Raw genomic sequence first — 14,746 nt, 5'->3', positions numbered from 1 at the left:
GCACTGACTTCCCACTTTTATAGGAATGGTCTCCCAGGTGTGTTTGAAATTCACAGTTGATCTGGCCCTTGATCTCATCTTCCACACCACTCCCTTTTGTGCAAGACGGCAGGGACCAGTCTGTCTCACCACAGCTGTGTCCCCATCTCTGAGAACCCCTGCCTCTGCACAAGGCACTGTCCCCGGCTCATAATCATCACAGCAGCTCTGGGATGAGCTGGAAAGGTGCGGCAAGGTGTGGTCACCCACCTGGGCCACCTTACACTTTTCCTGTACCTGTGCCTGAACTCCTTAGAATGGACAGCTAAGACATGGCCAGAACCTACTACTCATAGTTCTGGGGGAGGTAGACTCAAAGCAAGGTGCTAACAGTTGGTCCTGTCCTTCCTACTGTCAGTGGCAGACAGGAGCATATTCTCCCTGGCCTTTTTCACTAATCACCTCCCAGAGCCACCCCCCCCAACCCCAGTACATCACCTCAGGTTAGGCTTCAGCATATGAATTGTAGGGAGACACAAATGTTCAGACCAAAGCATTCTGCTGCTTGCTTCCAAAATTCGTGTCATTACATACAAAATATGTTCATTCCATCTAATAGCCCTGAAAAATTAATTCATTCTAACATCACTCAGAAGTTTAGAGACCAAAGTCTCAGCTGCGCACAGTGGCACACACCTAAAATCCTAGCACTCAGGAGGCTGAGGCAAAGGGATTGAGAGTTCGAGGAGGCCTGGACCACATGGCAAGAACTCATCTCAAGCCTGGCGTGGTGGCGCATGCCTGTAATCCCAGCACTTGCAAAGCTGAGGCAGGAGGATCATTGTGAGTTCAAGACCAGCCTGAACTGCATAGTGAGACCCTGTCTGAAAAAGACCAACAAAACAAAACAAAATAAAACAAAAAAAAACCCTATCTCAAACAAACAAAAACAAACTGAAGTCTTTGCTACATCAGATAGGGGTAAAAGTCACTGGAGAGGATTTGTTCTAAGATTCCTCTCCAACTGTGAGCTCATGAAACCAAACAAGTTCTGTGCTTTGTAAATATGATGAGAAGACCAGCATAAGCTAAATAGTCCCCTTTTTGAAAGAAGCAGGAAGGAAGGCAAACCTAAGTAAGTTCCAAAGGCAATGGGCAAACACTGAATCTTAAGGCTGAAGAAACATCTTTGACTCCATGCTTTGTCTTCTGTACACACCAGACTGGGAGACAGTTGGGCCCTAAGGACCACACAGCAGTCCCAGGGCTCTCCCAAGGTGGCAGTGCAGGCTGGAGACTATGGTTCTACTGTCTTGGGTATCCCAATTCCATAAAGAATTCTCAGAACCCAACAAAAACAATACAATTTAAAAATGCATAGGACTCTTGCAGTAAAACTGGAAAACATTGTGGAGAAAAACCAAAGAAGATATGAATAGACCTGAGATGTAGCTCAGTGGTAGAGCACTTGTCTAAAAATATGTGTGTACATATATACACAGGTCTACAGATCCACACAATCCCTATGCAATCCCCAGTTGCCTTTTTGCAAAAATCCACAAGTTGGTCCTAAAATAAATACCATATTTCCCAGAAAATAATACCTAACTGGAGCTACCTAATTGGAACCAGCCCTGACAGGTTGTTACCCTAATGATGGGCTGTGTCATACAAAAGATTATACTTCATTGTGTGCTTGCTAGGAGGCACCATTTATTTATTTATTTGTTTGTTTGTTTGTTTGTACCAGGGTTCAAACTCATGACCTTGCACTTGCCAGGCAGGCACTTAGGCTACTGAGCTAAATCCCCAGCACTGGGCTAAGCAGTAGTTTCTTACATTTGACATCAAAAGCACAGGTGACCGTGAGTTTGATCCCTGGTACCAATAAAAACGAAAAAGACAAAAAAAAAAAAAAAAAAAAAAAAGCACAGGTGACAAAATAAAAATACAAACATTTCAATCAGCAACATGTGTTTCAAACAGTGAACCCACAGCTCACTCAGGCTGGTGATGGTACCAACTTCTTACATGGGGAGCAGCCATCAGCTGGTGGCTGCTAAGCCAGGCTGGGGTCCTATTCAGAAAGGAACAGGCTGTGCTGGAGAAAACCAGACCTAGGAGGCTCCACTCTGCATACCTCCATCCTGCAATGACTGAGGAGGATCCAGATCAGTGCCTGCCTGGGGATGGGGAGATGGGACTACAGGTCAAGAGGTCTTTGCGGGAGAGCAGCATTTTGTATGCTAGCGCAAAAGGGGCACAGCTGCCAGGCACTTTCAAGTTTGTTCTGAGTCAGCACAGCCCATGGTAGCGTATCAAGGGGAGGCCCTCACAGGTTAAGAGCCCACATAGTGTCTCAGTGCCTGGATCCTAAATTAGGATAGGAAGAGTTAAAATGAAATGTGCTGGGAGCTCAGGGTACTTAGTGGTGCTGGGTACTCATCTCCCTGTGCACTTTTCTTTGTAAGCTTTGAACAGCCTGGCATGTGGGTGGTTCAGGTCTTCAGAGAGCCCCCTCACTCATCTCCCATTACCGCAGGTCCTGGACTCAGAGCAGGATCCCGCAGAGCATGTCCCTGAGGCAGAGGAGGACCTGGACCTCCTGTATGACACACTGGATATGGAGAACCCCAGTGACAGTGGTCCTGACATGGAAGATGATGACAGCGTCCTCAGCACTCCCAAACCCAAGCTCAGGTGAGTGTGTCAGGCCCAGACAAGGCACTGCTGCTGTATCCTGGCAATCGGCCCTCCTTGCAACCCCAGGAATACCCTTCTACCCACATGTCAGCAGACCCTGCCTGACCTAAGGCACCAGGGCTTAAAAGTTTTCCAAGTACAGCTTTGGAGGAGGGAAATGTGTTGGTCAGTCCCAGGCTACTGTGGTAGATTGAGGCAGGGAGCTTTCTTTCATGGGAGAGCAGGTGGGAGGTAGCTGGTTGAGGGAGGGGCAGATCCTAAAGGCTGTCCCAGCCAGGCAGCGTGGTTCTCAGGGCAGAAGTAGCAATGTGATGAGACCACTGGGCCTGCCCCTGATTCTTACTAAGCCAGAACACAGGCAGAGCATTGGGAGGCAGTGCAAGTGGAGTGGACTGGAACATTCTCTGGGAGGCAAGAGCTCGGAGAATGGGGGCAGGTGGGATGTGGGCAGCATGGAGGATTGAGAGGTCCCTCAGGCATGGTGTCCTACGGGAGAGCAGGGACCCTGGGAGCTGCAAAGGGCTTCCTGCTGTACCTGCTGAGTGCCATTCTGTGGCTTATTGTGCAGCTGACTGAGCCTGCCCTGGGCCAGAGGAGTGGACAGAGGAAGTCCATGCATGGGTTTGGATATTTGGAAATCCTGGTCTGTGTGGTGGGGGAGGCACAGCTCCTAGGCTCAGAAGTGCTGGCTACTGACCTTCACAGGGGTGAGGGGCACCCTCCAGGCCCAGTGAGATTGTAGTGGAATGGAGTTCTGCGCCTCTTCAGGTTGAAGGTCCAGTGTGGGCAAATCAGCACTGTGATCTTGGTTTGTCACACACAGGGGAATACCCCACCTCCCCAGGGTTCTTCATAGCTTCATAATCCAAGGAGCATACCAACTGCTTAAAGTGTATTTTACATACACATACATCGGGTCTGTCTTTTCCTTCTTCTTTTTCATTTGCAGCATACTTTTTCTGCTAAGGAAAAATGTGTTTGGTCTTTTTGGTCTGGAGGGACATGGTCATTCTGTATTGGTCTAGAATGGTCTTGTGTTTCTGGATTTGGTGAGAATGGTCTGGATTGACCCAGAATAGTCTAGTAGATCTGGATTAGTCTAGAATGGTTTGGTGGATCTAAAAGGGCAGGGGAGTCTAGATTAGTTTAGGAGGGTCTAGTGGATCTGGATTGATCTAGTGGGTCTGGATTGATCTAGAATGGTCTGGTGGGTCCAGATAGGTCCAGGTCAGCCTAGTTATCTGGTTGGCCTGAAATCTGGATCCGCTGATGGGCATCCCTTGTGCTGTTGAGAATGTTGTTTCCTACTAGTTGGTTGCAGTCTTGAGGTTCCCAGCATGGGTAGGCATCCTCCCACAAAATCGTTAGAATAGAGATGTCTCTTGACTTTCTGTGTTGCTGACAGCCCTGCCCTGGGTCAGGCCTGCAAATGACAGTTTTAGGGGACATGTTTTCTGTAGCTGATCTTACAGCAAACCTGATGAAATGAGCTTACTGGGTGCCCAGTTACATCTGAATTCCATGATTTCGTGTCCAGCTCCCCAGGGTGGATATGTATCCACAAGTTCTTCAAGATGCCAGTTCCTCTGGACACAGCTTTGCTCTGCCACTGGGCTCCCTGCCAATGTCTGCCTCCTCCCCTGTGTGGGTTGGGGGCTTCACTTTTGATTTTTGGATGTCTTAAACTGTAATGCCTCCTCTTTTCCCCAAGCCAGGCCGTACTTTGAGGGCCTATCACACTCCAGCTCGCAGACAGAGATTGGGAGCATCCATAGTGCCCGGAGCCACAAGGAGCCTCCAAGCCCGGTGAGTGCAATGACAGGTGACCTAGGACAGCAATGGCAAACCTTTTAGTGCTCTCAATGATGACAGAGAGCTAGCTGTATCACATGTGCCATAAGCTTGCCATCCCTGTCCTAGGGCAATGGTTGAGGAGACCCTTCTGTCTGTGAGTTCTCAGGGATGTGATGGACAAGCATCAGTGACCATGCCCCTGGCTGGGCTCTGATACATCCTGAGCTCAGGCCCAACAGTAGGGGACCATCCTGGGGTAATCCAGACCCATAGTCCAGGAGTTTCCTGCCTAGTCTCCCATGGGCTCTTCCTGCCTAAAGCAAGAGAGTCTCAGCACCTGCTCCAGCACAGCGTGACTCCTGTCTCCACCCCAGGCCGATGTGCCTGAGAAGACGCGGTCCCTGGGAGCCAAGCAGCTGAGTGACAGCATCTCGGACACGGTGGCCCTGGTAAGCAAGTGCTAGCAGCATCCACCGCAGTCACACAGGCCAGGCATCTGATATGCAGTGGGTACCACACAGAGGTCTTGGTAACGATACCACCTGGAGCATGTGGTATGCCAAGGCAGGTCGGCCGTCAGTAGCCAGGCTGCCGAGCAGTCAGACACCCTGACCTTTTCCCCATGGTTGATCAGAGCCCTGAGGGATGGTGATGACCCAGTGTTGCTGCCACATGTGGCCCTGGCGCAGCAGCAGGTTTGTTCCTGGTGCCCTTGGGAAGAGTCTTCTTAGGGACATTGCCTCCTTATAGCACTAGACTGGCTGGAGGATGAGGCCTCTGGAGCAGTGCATGGCCACATGTAGTGGTACACGGGAACTCCAGCAAGTTAGCATTTCCTGGCCAGACTTGTGCATGCAGCTCCCTTCTCTGTGCATCAGAGCACACCAGCCCCACAGGAGCTGGCAGAGCCACCTGAGGACAGCCCTGAGACTGAGACCTCCACCCTGGATGTGTTTACTGAGAAGCTGCCACCCAGCGGGAGGATCACCAAGACAGAGTCTCTTGTCATCTCATCCACCAGGTAAGAGCCTACAAGGGGCAGCAGATGGGTGGGCACCATTAGGGCAGGGCCCGCACTGGAAAGCCCATGCCTCCACCCAGTTTTCTGTCAACCTGTACCCCTGCAGATCAGTATGCCCAAGATGAGCTACCTGGTCCGATGTTGCCATCCCTAGGGTGCTGTGGTGGACAGGGAAGGGCACAGGACCCATGGGAAGGCTATCTTTGCTGGGGTCTGTCTGTTGTATGGGGCTAGAGGCAGCAGCAGACAATAGGGGAGGGCCCCAAGTCCTGGTCAGCCTGTGGCCAGGATAGTCCAAAGGCAACACCTGTGTCTGGTTTAGGCCTGGAGGTGCAGGAAATTAGGAGTGAGTTTGGGTCCCGTAAGTGGAGGTGTCTTGTGGTATCCAGAGCCTGTCCCTGCATGCCTTGGTCAGACCAGGGGCATATCTCCAACTGTCCAAGCTGGGGAGCCAGGAGCCTGAGACCCTCTCTTCAATCTTGTTCTCTGGGGGTATGTGGCATCCCCTGCATCTGCTGACCTCTTCTGGCTTAGGCTCCTCCCAGCCCAGCTCCCTATCTTGCCTCCAAACCTGTCCTGAGGCAAAAGCCTTTCAGAGCTGACATTTGTGTCTCAGTTCCTGGCCTCCCACTGTGGAGGCACAGCAGACCGTAACTTTCTCTACCACTGTCTGAGGCTCTGGCTTCTCTAGCCATAACCTCAGTGCCCCTGCTGTTCTGCATTGGGACATCCACCTGGTCTCACAGCACATGTGTGAGGGGCCTTGGGGCAACTGTTTAACCTGACCAAGACCCAAGCCCCCTCTTATCTTGGCTTCCACATCAGGCTTGCTGAAGCTCACCAGCCTTCTCATCACCCTGTGCAGATCCATTCACAGAAGCCCACTACCTGGCATCAGACTTATGGCCCTAGACCCCCAAATAGGAACTGTTCCCATTGGTGTTGTAAAAGGTGCTGGGTCAGAGGTGTACCACCCTCACCACTCAGGCTCTTGTACACATTCCTATGATATTTGGTCTTTCCCAGAGCAGTCTAGGGACTGGCATTTACCCATCAGGGTTGCATATGTAAGTCTGGAGGGGCACATGGCTCCATTCCTACCATTCCTCAAGGCTCACCAGGTCACAGATGAGGAAATGGAGCTGAGTGCCAGGTCCTACACAGATGCTCAGTCTTGGTCCTATGCCATTGCCTGTGACCTTCATAGAGTTGGGATTCTATATGTCTAAGGCCTTTGCCACCTATCTGTTGACACTGGGTGGCCCTCTCTTCTGGTACACACAATGTGCAGCTCATATGAGCTTGTGGTCTGCCCTGCCCATAGGTCTGAGACAAAGCCAGCTGGCCGCCGGGGCCGGAGCACATCCCTGAAGGAGCGGCAGCCAGCACGACCACAGAATGAGCGGGCCAACAGCCTGGACAATGAGCGTTGCCCAGACACGAGGAGCCAGCTGCAGGTGTAGTGGGGGCAGGGCCCCTGGTGCACATCTGGAGGTCCCATCAAAAGTGCTCACTGTAGGTGGGATGGGTCACCATCTAGGGTGGCATAAGTGCATGGTGGGCAGCTGTACACCTGCTCCCTGGCCTCCATGACTGCTAATGCAGAGGCTCCAGCCTCGGGGAAGAGGATTGGGCATTTGCAGTCTCTTTGTGTGGACAGATTTGGTGTTTGCAGATCCCCAGGAAGACTGTGTACGATCAGCTGAATCACATCCTTATTTCCGATGACCAGCTCCCTGAGAACATCATTCTTGTCAACACCTCTGATTGGCAGGGGCAGGTAGGAGCAGCCTCTGGAATTGGGGTCATGCAGCACAGCTGAGTGGGGCCCCATCGTGCACCCTGTCCTGGGTGCAGTGCTGGAACAGGGACGGTGGCAACCAGGTTTGACTGGGCATGCATGGATCTCCTTGGACTCTGTGGGACCCACAGTAAAGTTGACAGGGGCACCAGGCACTGTGCTGAGGCCATGTCTACCCATCCCGCCCAGTTCCTTTCCGATGTCCTGCAGAGGCACACACTCCCTGTGGTGTGCACGTGCTCCGCCGCCGATGTACAGGCAGCCTTCAGTACCATTGTTTCGCGGATACAGAGATAGTGAGTCTGTGGTCACTTCCTTGGGGTCCATTGGGGCTGGGGTGCCCAGTACTGCCTGCTTCCTAGATGGAGAATGTTCCCTGTCCTGGGAGCTGCGATGGCACCCTGCAGCCTGGCCTTGCTTTGGTTCTGGGTGGGTGTCTTGGAACTCAGGTGAAATGGGAGAAGCAGCTTTTAGTGGTTACTGTCCTCTGATTTGAGGCACATTGAGGCAGGTACCACCCCCCTCAGGTGTCTGGAGTAGAGGGTCCAAAGTTTGGTGGCTTCCTAGGGTTGTCACTGTAGAAGCAGCTGCAGCCAGAGGTCCAGGCTTCCCTGGGGCTTAGCAGGGTGGTTGTTGGGCAGGGGATGCCTCCCCTGAGGCATCTGTCCCCTCTCTGCCCCACCTGCCTTGGGGTTGCAGCTGCAACTGCAATTCCCAGCCCCCGACCCCTGTGAAGATCGCAGTGGCAGGAGCGCAGCATTACCTCAGTGCCATCCTGCGGCTCTTCGTGGAGCAGCTGTCCCACAAGACACCTGACTGGCTCGGCTACATGCGCTTTCTCATCATCCCGCTGGGTGAGAGCTGACACTGACCACTGAGCACATGGGCTCAAATGGCTCAGCTGCTGTGGTTGGGGTCAAGGTGCCAATGTGGTATGTCTATTATTTTAAAAAATTTTATGTGATTCAGTGTACTTTTTAATCATTTAAATGAAAAGTGACATGATTATCCTTTGTGTAAGAGGACAAAGCTGTTGCCCCTGCAGTGCCTGTGCTGAGCTTCTGTTTCTTAGTCTCTGAGATTCTGGATGCTGGATTTGGTCTCCATCATCAAAAATTCAAAGGAGGGACTGATGAACCCTTTCAGTTACTGGGCCTATGATAGTTGAGCTCCCTGTGGTCTGTGCACGTGCCCATTGCTGCAAAGCAGGCATGGCCAGTCTGTTGACAAGTGAGACACTGGCATCCTGGGGGCCTCTTAGTAGAGCTTCAGGAAGTGGAATTCATCACAGCTCCTCTGATTGGCACAACAGTGTAGCGCATAGGACCCAGGACCACATAGCTGGGGGGTAGCAGCCCAGCCATGCAGTGATGGCTCCCCTGGCACACAGGTTCCCACCCCGTGGCCAGGTACCTGGGCTCCGTGGACTACCGCTACCACAACTTCTTCCAGGACCTGGCCTGGAGAGACCTGTTCAACAAACTGGAGGCCCAGAGTGCAGGTGAGGCTGGGTGCAGTGCTAGGTTGGGGAGGGAATACCCCTGGTATCCATGGCCCCCTGCACTGGAGGAAGGGCCCTTTGTTGCTGAGACCCTTCCTAAGAGAGCTCCACAAGTGCCTTGCCCTTCTAAGGCTCAGACAGCAGGCAGGGTTGAGTCCCAGGCTTGTTGGGAAGGCCATAGGCCCCAGGGAGCAGGTCTGCTGCATTGGGTAGAAGGCCTTGCACTCCTTGTCTTGGGACCATGGGTGAAACACTGCTCCCCCCAACCTGGATCTCATCTGGCCGCCACATGCCAACCCAGCACCACCTCCTCGTGCAGTGCAGGACACACCAGACATCGTGTCACGCATCACCCAGTACATCGCAGGGGCCAACTGTGCCCACCAGCTGCCCATTGCTGAGGCCATGCTGACCTACAAGCAGAAGAGGTAATGCGGTGGGCCCACCTCACAGCTGCCACCAGCCACTGCCCCTTTGTGGTCTCCCACCCACACTAGCCTAATGTGCGAGACTGGACTATGGGAACTTCTGCTGACCCCAAGTCAGACCAGGATTGTGGGAATGGTTTGAGCACCTCTGTGTTTACGCATGCTGGAGTTTCTCCAATATAGTGATCTAATCTTGGGCTTTATGGGTCCTGGCCTGGCTGCTTGGTGAACAGTCAGTGTTTATCCTCACTTGCCCCAAATAGAAGCCTGGAGTAGGTGAGGTCCTGCTGGGCTCCCACCACTACCAAGTGTTGAGCATCTTACAATTTTAGGCCCTCTGTGGGCTCAGCCTCTGGACAAGCCTGCAAGCTGCCCCACTTGCAGACAAGGGAGACAGAGGCTGAGTCTGGTGGGAGAAAGACCCCCATCTAGGAAGGTGCAGTCCTGCATTCCATGAGGGCAGACAGCAGCATGCTGCTGATTTCTAAGCAACATTCAATATCTGCTCTAGACTGAAAGTTAAAGACCTGTGAGGCACAGTGAAGTCCATAGGGATGGCCAGTACTGTCCTGGCCAGGGCCTGTGCTTCCAAACTGCTTGGGGAGGGGCAGCGGTGTCCCTGCATGGAACCCTCTTTGAGTGTGGCTCTGGGCTCACTTAGCTGTGATGCAGGCAGAGAGTTGCCCAGAGGGTTGCCCATGCTGCAGAGCTCTCACCACCCTGAGGTGCCTTAACGTGTCTGTTTTCTCTTTGGTGGCTTTCTGTAAAGGAAAAGGCACTTTCACTTTGACTTTACCCTAAGGTACAGCTATCTGGCCTGTGCCCCCCTGTCTGTCCCAGGCTGGTCTTTAGGGCTTGTTTAGCAGTCATTGCCCAAATCCCTGTCCCTTGACACCCCAGGTGGCAGGAGGTGCCCTCAGGCAGGATCCCTGGACACTGGAGATACAGTGGGGATGCCTCCTCTGCCAGCCTTGTGTAAGGTGGGAGCTGCAGGTGGCCTTGCTGTCCCTAAGGCCTTTGTGGCCTAGGCAGGGCCTGCTGAGAGAGGTGCAGACCTCTGAAAGTCTGTGATTCTGAGGCCAGGATGGCGTTGCTCCAGCTAAACCAGAGGTAGGCACCAGGACCATGCTGACCTCTGGCCATTGCTACTAGATCAGGGCCACTTCATCCTGGGCGCTGCCCTAAGCACTTTATATTGGTGGGCCTGGCTGCTTGCATGCAGCCCCAGGAGGGAGGCATCGGTACATGTCTCCAGTGTGCAGGGACATCACAGTGGGAGGTCACAGACCCGGTACAGGAAACCCCTCCTCAAGCCACCGTCTTTTCAGCCTTGTCTGGCTCCAGGGTTGGCAGAGGGCAGGGGGAGGTTTTGGCATCTTCTGTAGTTTTCCTGGGGACACAGCCATACCACAGAAACCCCCGATGGAGTAAAGCACTTTTATCCCCAAGGTTGGTTGCACCCTGTGAAAACTTGGGAGTGTCAGGCTGCTAAACCCATGTACCCCCACAGCTGCCTTTTCCTGGGCCAGGTGGCTTCCATGCTATGTCTTCTGCCCCACCTCAGGTCCTCAGTTCTCCTAGGGAAGCTGCCCTCACCCCAGCACAGGGAGTGTGAGGGACTAGACACACCACCCTCCAGCCATCCCAGCCATGGGCAGGCTCTGAGCACCCACACTGTCCTGCTAAACAAGCCCCAAAGGTCAGAGAAAGACCAGCCATCGCGTACCCCTTCCCTGCACCCTGGCCGCCTGGCTGTATAGCCAGTGATCTCTGGAATCTGTAGCATGTCCCCTCCCAGCAGCCGCAGCTTCTGTCAGGGTTGGCCCGGCAGATGAGGCTTGAGGAGATCCTGTTACACTACCATCCCAACCTTCCCACCCTGCCGCCTTACAGAGGTGACACCGGCACATGGTAGGGACAGGTACGAGTGAAGCCCAGCGTTCTGGGCAGGAGGCAAAGCGCTGCCCGATACCACTCAGTCTTATCAAGGTGCTCTTGCCTGTACTGATCCTGCATACACAGTGTCTCCTTCCAGGAGCAGGGCTTGCCCTTCAAGGGTGGCTGGGTTGGGGTCTGACTGCCTACCTTTGGTCACCCTCAGGACAGAAGCCAGTCTCAGGAGCCCAACTGCAAAACTTCTCAGAAGCCTGTGTGTGATAGTGCAGGAGCCCCTCCACATCTGGGATTGGGTCCTTGTGACAGTCCGGTGTCACCCCTGTCATGCCTGTGCTGGTGTCTGCATGGCCCGGGACACAGCTTGGCTTTGAGTTCCAGCTGCTTCCTCATGCCGTAGCGTCTTCTCTGTCTCAGCCACACATGGCCTTGGTCAGCCATGCTCTGCCTCCTCATATCTCAGAGATGAGAGTGTGGACAAGAGTCTGTCCTGCCAGCATCATTGGACCCTGCAGAGGGCAAATGGCCTTGGAAGTTGGAGTTCCCCACATCCTGGGGACTGGTACCACCTGCCTGCCATTTTGAATTTCTGGGTCCAAAGGGACTCAGCTGTCATTGAGATTTCCAAGTCCCCTGCCCCAGGGACAGGAAATACCCCCTGTAGATGGCTACCTCATGAGTTACCTGTTATACTTAGGGCATGGGTTGGAGCAGGCTGGGCCCAGATTGCAGACTATTTGGGTTTTGTTTGTTTGTTTGTCTTTTTGTGACAGGGTCTCCTTATGCAGTTCAGGCTGGCCTTGAACTTGCCATGATCCTCCTGCCTCAGCCTCCTGAGTGCTAAAATTACAGGCACACACCACTATGCCTGGCCTGTTTGTTTTTTGAGATAGAGCAGGTGGTTCTCTCAGTGCTACTTTCTGTAGAGAAAGAATGAAGGTGGGGAATTTGGTTGTTATCTTTAGTGGTACAGACAGAATCTGTAAGCATTCCATTCCAAGGCTTCTGCCAGTTCTTCAGGGCGGAGATGGAAGACAGAGGGAGGACTCCCTGTGAGAACCTGCCTCAGCTGGCAACAGCTAGGTATGCATTCTTGGTGGGCCCACACCAATGCTGCCGACCCAGCTCGACACTCCATGCATCTGAGTCCTCTGCCTCTACCAGGCTCTGAGAGGATGGAGATGCAGTTGGTACTCAGGACAGGCAGCTGTCTAGCCATGGTCCTTGTCAGGCCTGCTCTCTCTAGAGACTGTGAGGCCCATGTACTGGATGGTACCCATCACAGGGCTGACTCTGAGCAGTGCCCCTGACCTGAGCAGTTGGAAATTCTCAGACCATCAAGAGGAAACCTCTACACTCTATGACTATGGGGCAACCACCCCCAATTGATGAAGAAGACTCAGACCACTCTCCACAAGATCTGAGGTCTTTGGGGCATGGGTGGCTCCAGGTCCAGGAGAGAACCAATTTGTTAGGTGCCATTAGCAGACAGGACTGGGCAGAACTGACTGGTACCTGTGTGACAGGGACCTGTACAGAAGAGTAGAGTCCTGTGAGCTCTGTGCTCTGGCCTTTGCTCCCTAATTTTGGGCCTATCCTGGCTGCCCAGTGTAGAGACCCCTTTCCCTTCCTGCATGCAGCTTGTCAGAGGGATCCACATGTCAAGCTGGGCAGATGCTAGGGTGAACTGGGGCTGGGGCTGGGGGCTGGGCCCCTGGGCCTGGGGCTGCTGCTGAGGTACAGGGCTAGGAGCAAGTTGGTGTCAGTGTGAGGGCGAGCATGACCATGGGTTTTTCTTGCTCTTAGCCCTGATGAAGAGTCCTCCCAGAGATTCATTCCCTTTGTTGGGGTAAGTACTACCACTGGTCCTGCTGGATCCTGGGCCCAGGATGCCTTGGCTAAGAGTGCTTTTCATTGGCATACATACTCCACAGCCACCTCCCCATATGAGCCCTGGACTGCCTCAGATTATCCCCACAAAACCCGCTGCTTCCTTCCCATGTTTGAGGGGGTGAGACACAGGAGGGCCTGTGTCCATTTTTCCAGACTTCCTGGGCATTGGCACAGGGTCAGATAGTACTGGCCTGGCATCACAGCTCAGGAGAAGCGTGAGGGTGGGAGGACCTTGTCAGTTTGCTCTGCCCGGGCTGAGGCTGTGGCCTTTCCTCCTGCTGGAAGCTAAAGGCACTCCATGTTCTCTCCCAGCCCCATCTAAATGCACCCTGCCATCATACATCCTATAGCTGAGGGTCTACTGGGAGACCTTACAGTGGCTTCCAGGCAAGCAAGGGTTACAAGTGACAGCTGAATTCACATAGAGCAGCCTTCCCCAGGGGCCTCTGTATGGTGACAAGTACACCCTGTGATCTTGGGCACTTGACCCATTACCACATGTAGCTAAGAAACTGAATCAGTATCAAAGTTCACTCAGGAGACACAGCCTCTAGGTAAGGGGCCACCACACTGACAGTGCAGATCTAACACAGTTCCTGTCACCCCACGCAGGCTTCTGACTGCACTTGAGCAGTGTGTCCTTCATACCAACTTCCTGGTCTTGCCAGCCAGTCACACAGGCTTCTCCTATGACCTGGGCGTGGTATTCTGGCAGCAGGAGGCACCACACAGGGTGGGGAACTGGCCAATATCCCATAGCATCCACCAGTACCTGTTGTTTTCCAGGTTGTGAAGGTTGGGATTGTGGAACCATCCTCTGCCACGTCAGGTAACCATCCCTCCTTGAGGCCCATGTGAATGAATGGTCTTTGAGACAGGTGGTCCCACAGCTTAGTAGTACTTTGAGCCTGGGGGCCTGGTCCAGCCCTGCCACTTCTGCTCAGAGTTGGACCATGCAAAACTCCTGGACAAGAAAGAACATCCTGCCATCCTTGACCTGGACCTCCCTATTGCCATGGCAGCTGTGGCCATCTCCTTAGATCTTGGTCCCTAGGCCTGGCCACAGCCTCATTTCTGGCCTGCAACTCTTCTCAAAGGTGACTCGGATGATGCAGCCCCCTCAGGCCCAAGCGTGCTATCCTCCACCCCACCATCCACGTCGCCTGCAGCCAAGGAGGCCTCACCAACCCCGCCATCCTCCCCATCAGTGAGTGGAGGCCTGTCTTCCCCCAGGTAAATGGCATGTCCTCACCTTGCTTGTTCTGAGATGACACCCACCCTCATGTACTCAGCCCATCAGAGGTTGTGTGGTGGAGGTCGTGGCTCACCACCTGCAACCAGAATGGAGCAGGCCCAGCTTTTCTGTTGTTGCTATGGAGGACAAAAGTCACCATGTTGCAAATGCACATAGGCTGTTTGGATCCTGCCTGCAGCTCTGTTCATAGGGGCCTTTTACTGAGGCCGAAGGATGTGGGGCAGCCTCAAACTTCCATGGGGGGCAGCTTCCAGGCCACCTGGGTCTGTCTCTCTGCTCATCCAGAAAGAGCCAGGCTTCACTGGGATTTGCCCCCCACTCAGGCCTCAAGGCCCAGTCAATGCCAGCTCCTCATCCAAATTCCCCCAGCCAGTCTGCTGTGGTGACAGTGCCAGGGCCACAGGCATCCCAACCAACCGGCATGTAGATGGTTCTACAGAGTATCCTGCAGTCCACAGTCAGCAAGTTGAGACAGGTG

At 53.6% G+C, this 14,746-nt stretch overlaps 1 protein-coding gene across 11 annotated transcripts in view; it reads left to right on the top strand.

Moving 5' to 3' along the window:
• Pacs2 (phosphofurin acidic cluster sorting protein 2) overlaps positions 1-14,746 on the top strand; it is a 54,795-nt gene that overhangs the window by 36,189 nt on the left and 3,860 nt on the right. For 5 of the 11 annotated variants that reach the window (XM_063240766.1, XM_063240765.1, XM_063240762.1 and 2 more), the window contains 14 exons: positions 2,522-2,679; positions 4,398-4,488; positions 4,851-4,925; positions 5,355-5,497; positions 6,822-6,954; positions 7,173-7,277; positions 7,488-7,594; positions 7,998-8,152; positions 8,689-8,799; positions 9,101-9,227; positions 9,997-10,029; positions 12,927-12,969; positions 13,800-13,842; positions 14,111-14,246. In XM_063240766.1, the coding sequence (XP_063096836.1) occupies positions 2,522-2,679; positions 4,398-4,488; positions 4,851-4,925; positions 5,355-5,497; positions 6,822-6,954; positions 7,173-7,277; positions 7,488-7,594; positions 7,998-8,152; positions 8,689-8,799; positions 9,101-9,227; positions 9,997-10,029; positions 12,927-12,969; positions 13,800-13,842; positions 14,111-14,246 (1,460 nt within the window). The remainder of the gene's footprint in view (positions 1-2,521; positions 2,680-4,397; positions 4,489-4,850; positions 4,926-5,354; positions 5,498-6,821; positions 6,955-7,172; positions 7,278-7,487; positions 7,595-7,997; positions 8,153-8,688; positions 8,800-9,100; positions 9,228-9,996; positions 10,030-12,926; positions 12,970-13,799; positions 13,843-14,110; positions 14,247-14,746) is intronic. The other 6 variants (XM_063240768.1, XM_063240770.1, XM_063240769.1 and 3 more) reach the window with 3 other exon arrangements.

Source organism: Cavia porcellus, unplaced genomic scaffold (genome assembly GCF_034190915.1).
Source record: "Cavia porcellus strain 051 isolate PalLab524CR breed Dunkin Hartley unplaced genomic scaffold, mCavPor4.1 scaffold_31, whole genome shotgun sequence".
In the NCBI taxonomy this organism is placed as follows: domain Eukaryota; kingdom Metazoa; phylum Chordata; class Mammalia; order Rodentia; family Caviidae; genus Cavia; species Cavia porcellus.
Note: the sequence above shows the minus strand (reverse complement) of the source record. Positions and strands in the feature narration are given on the sequence as shown.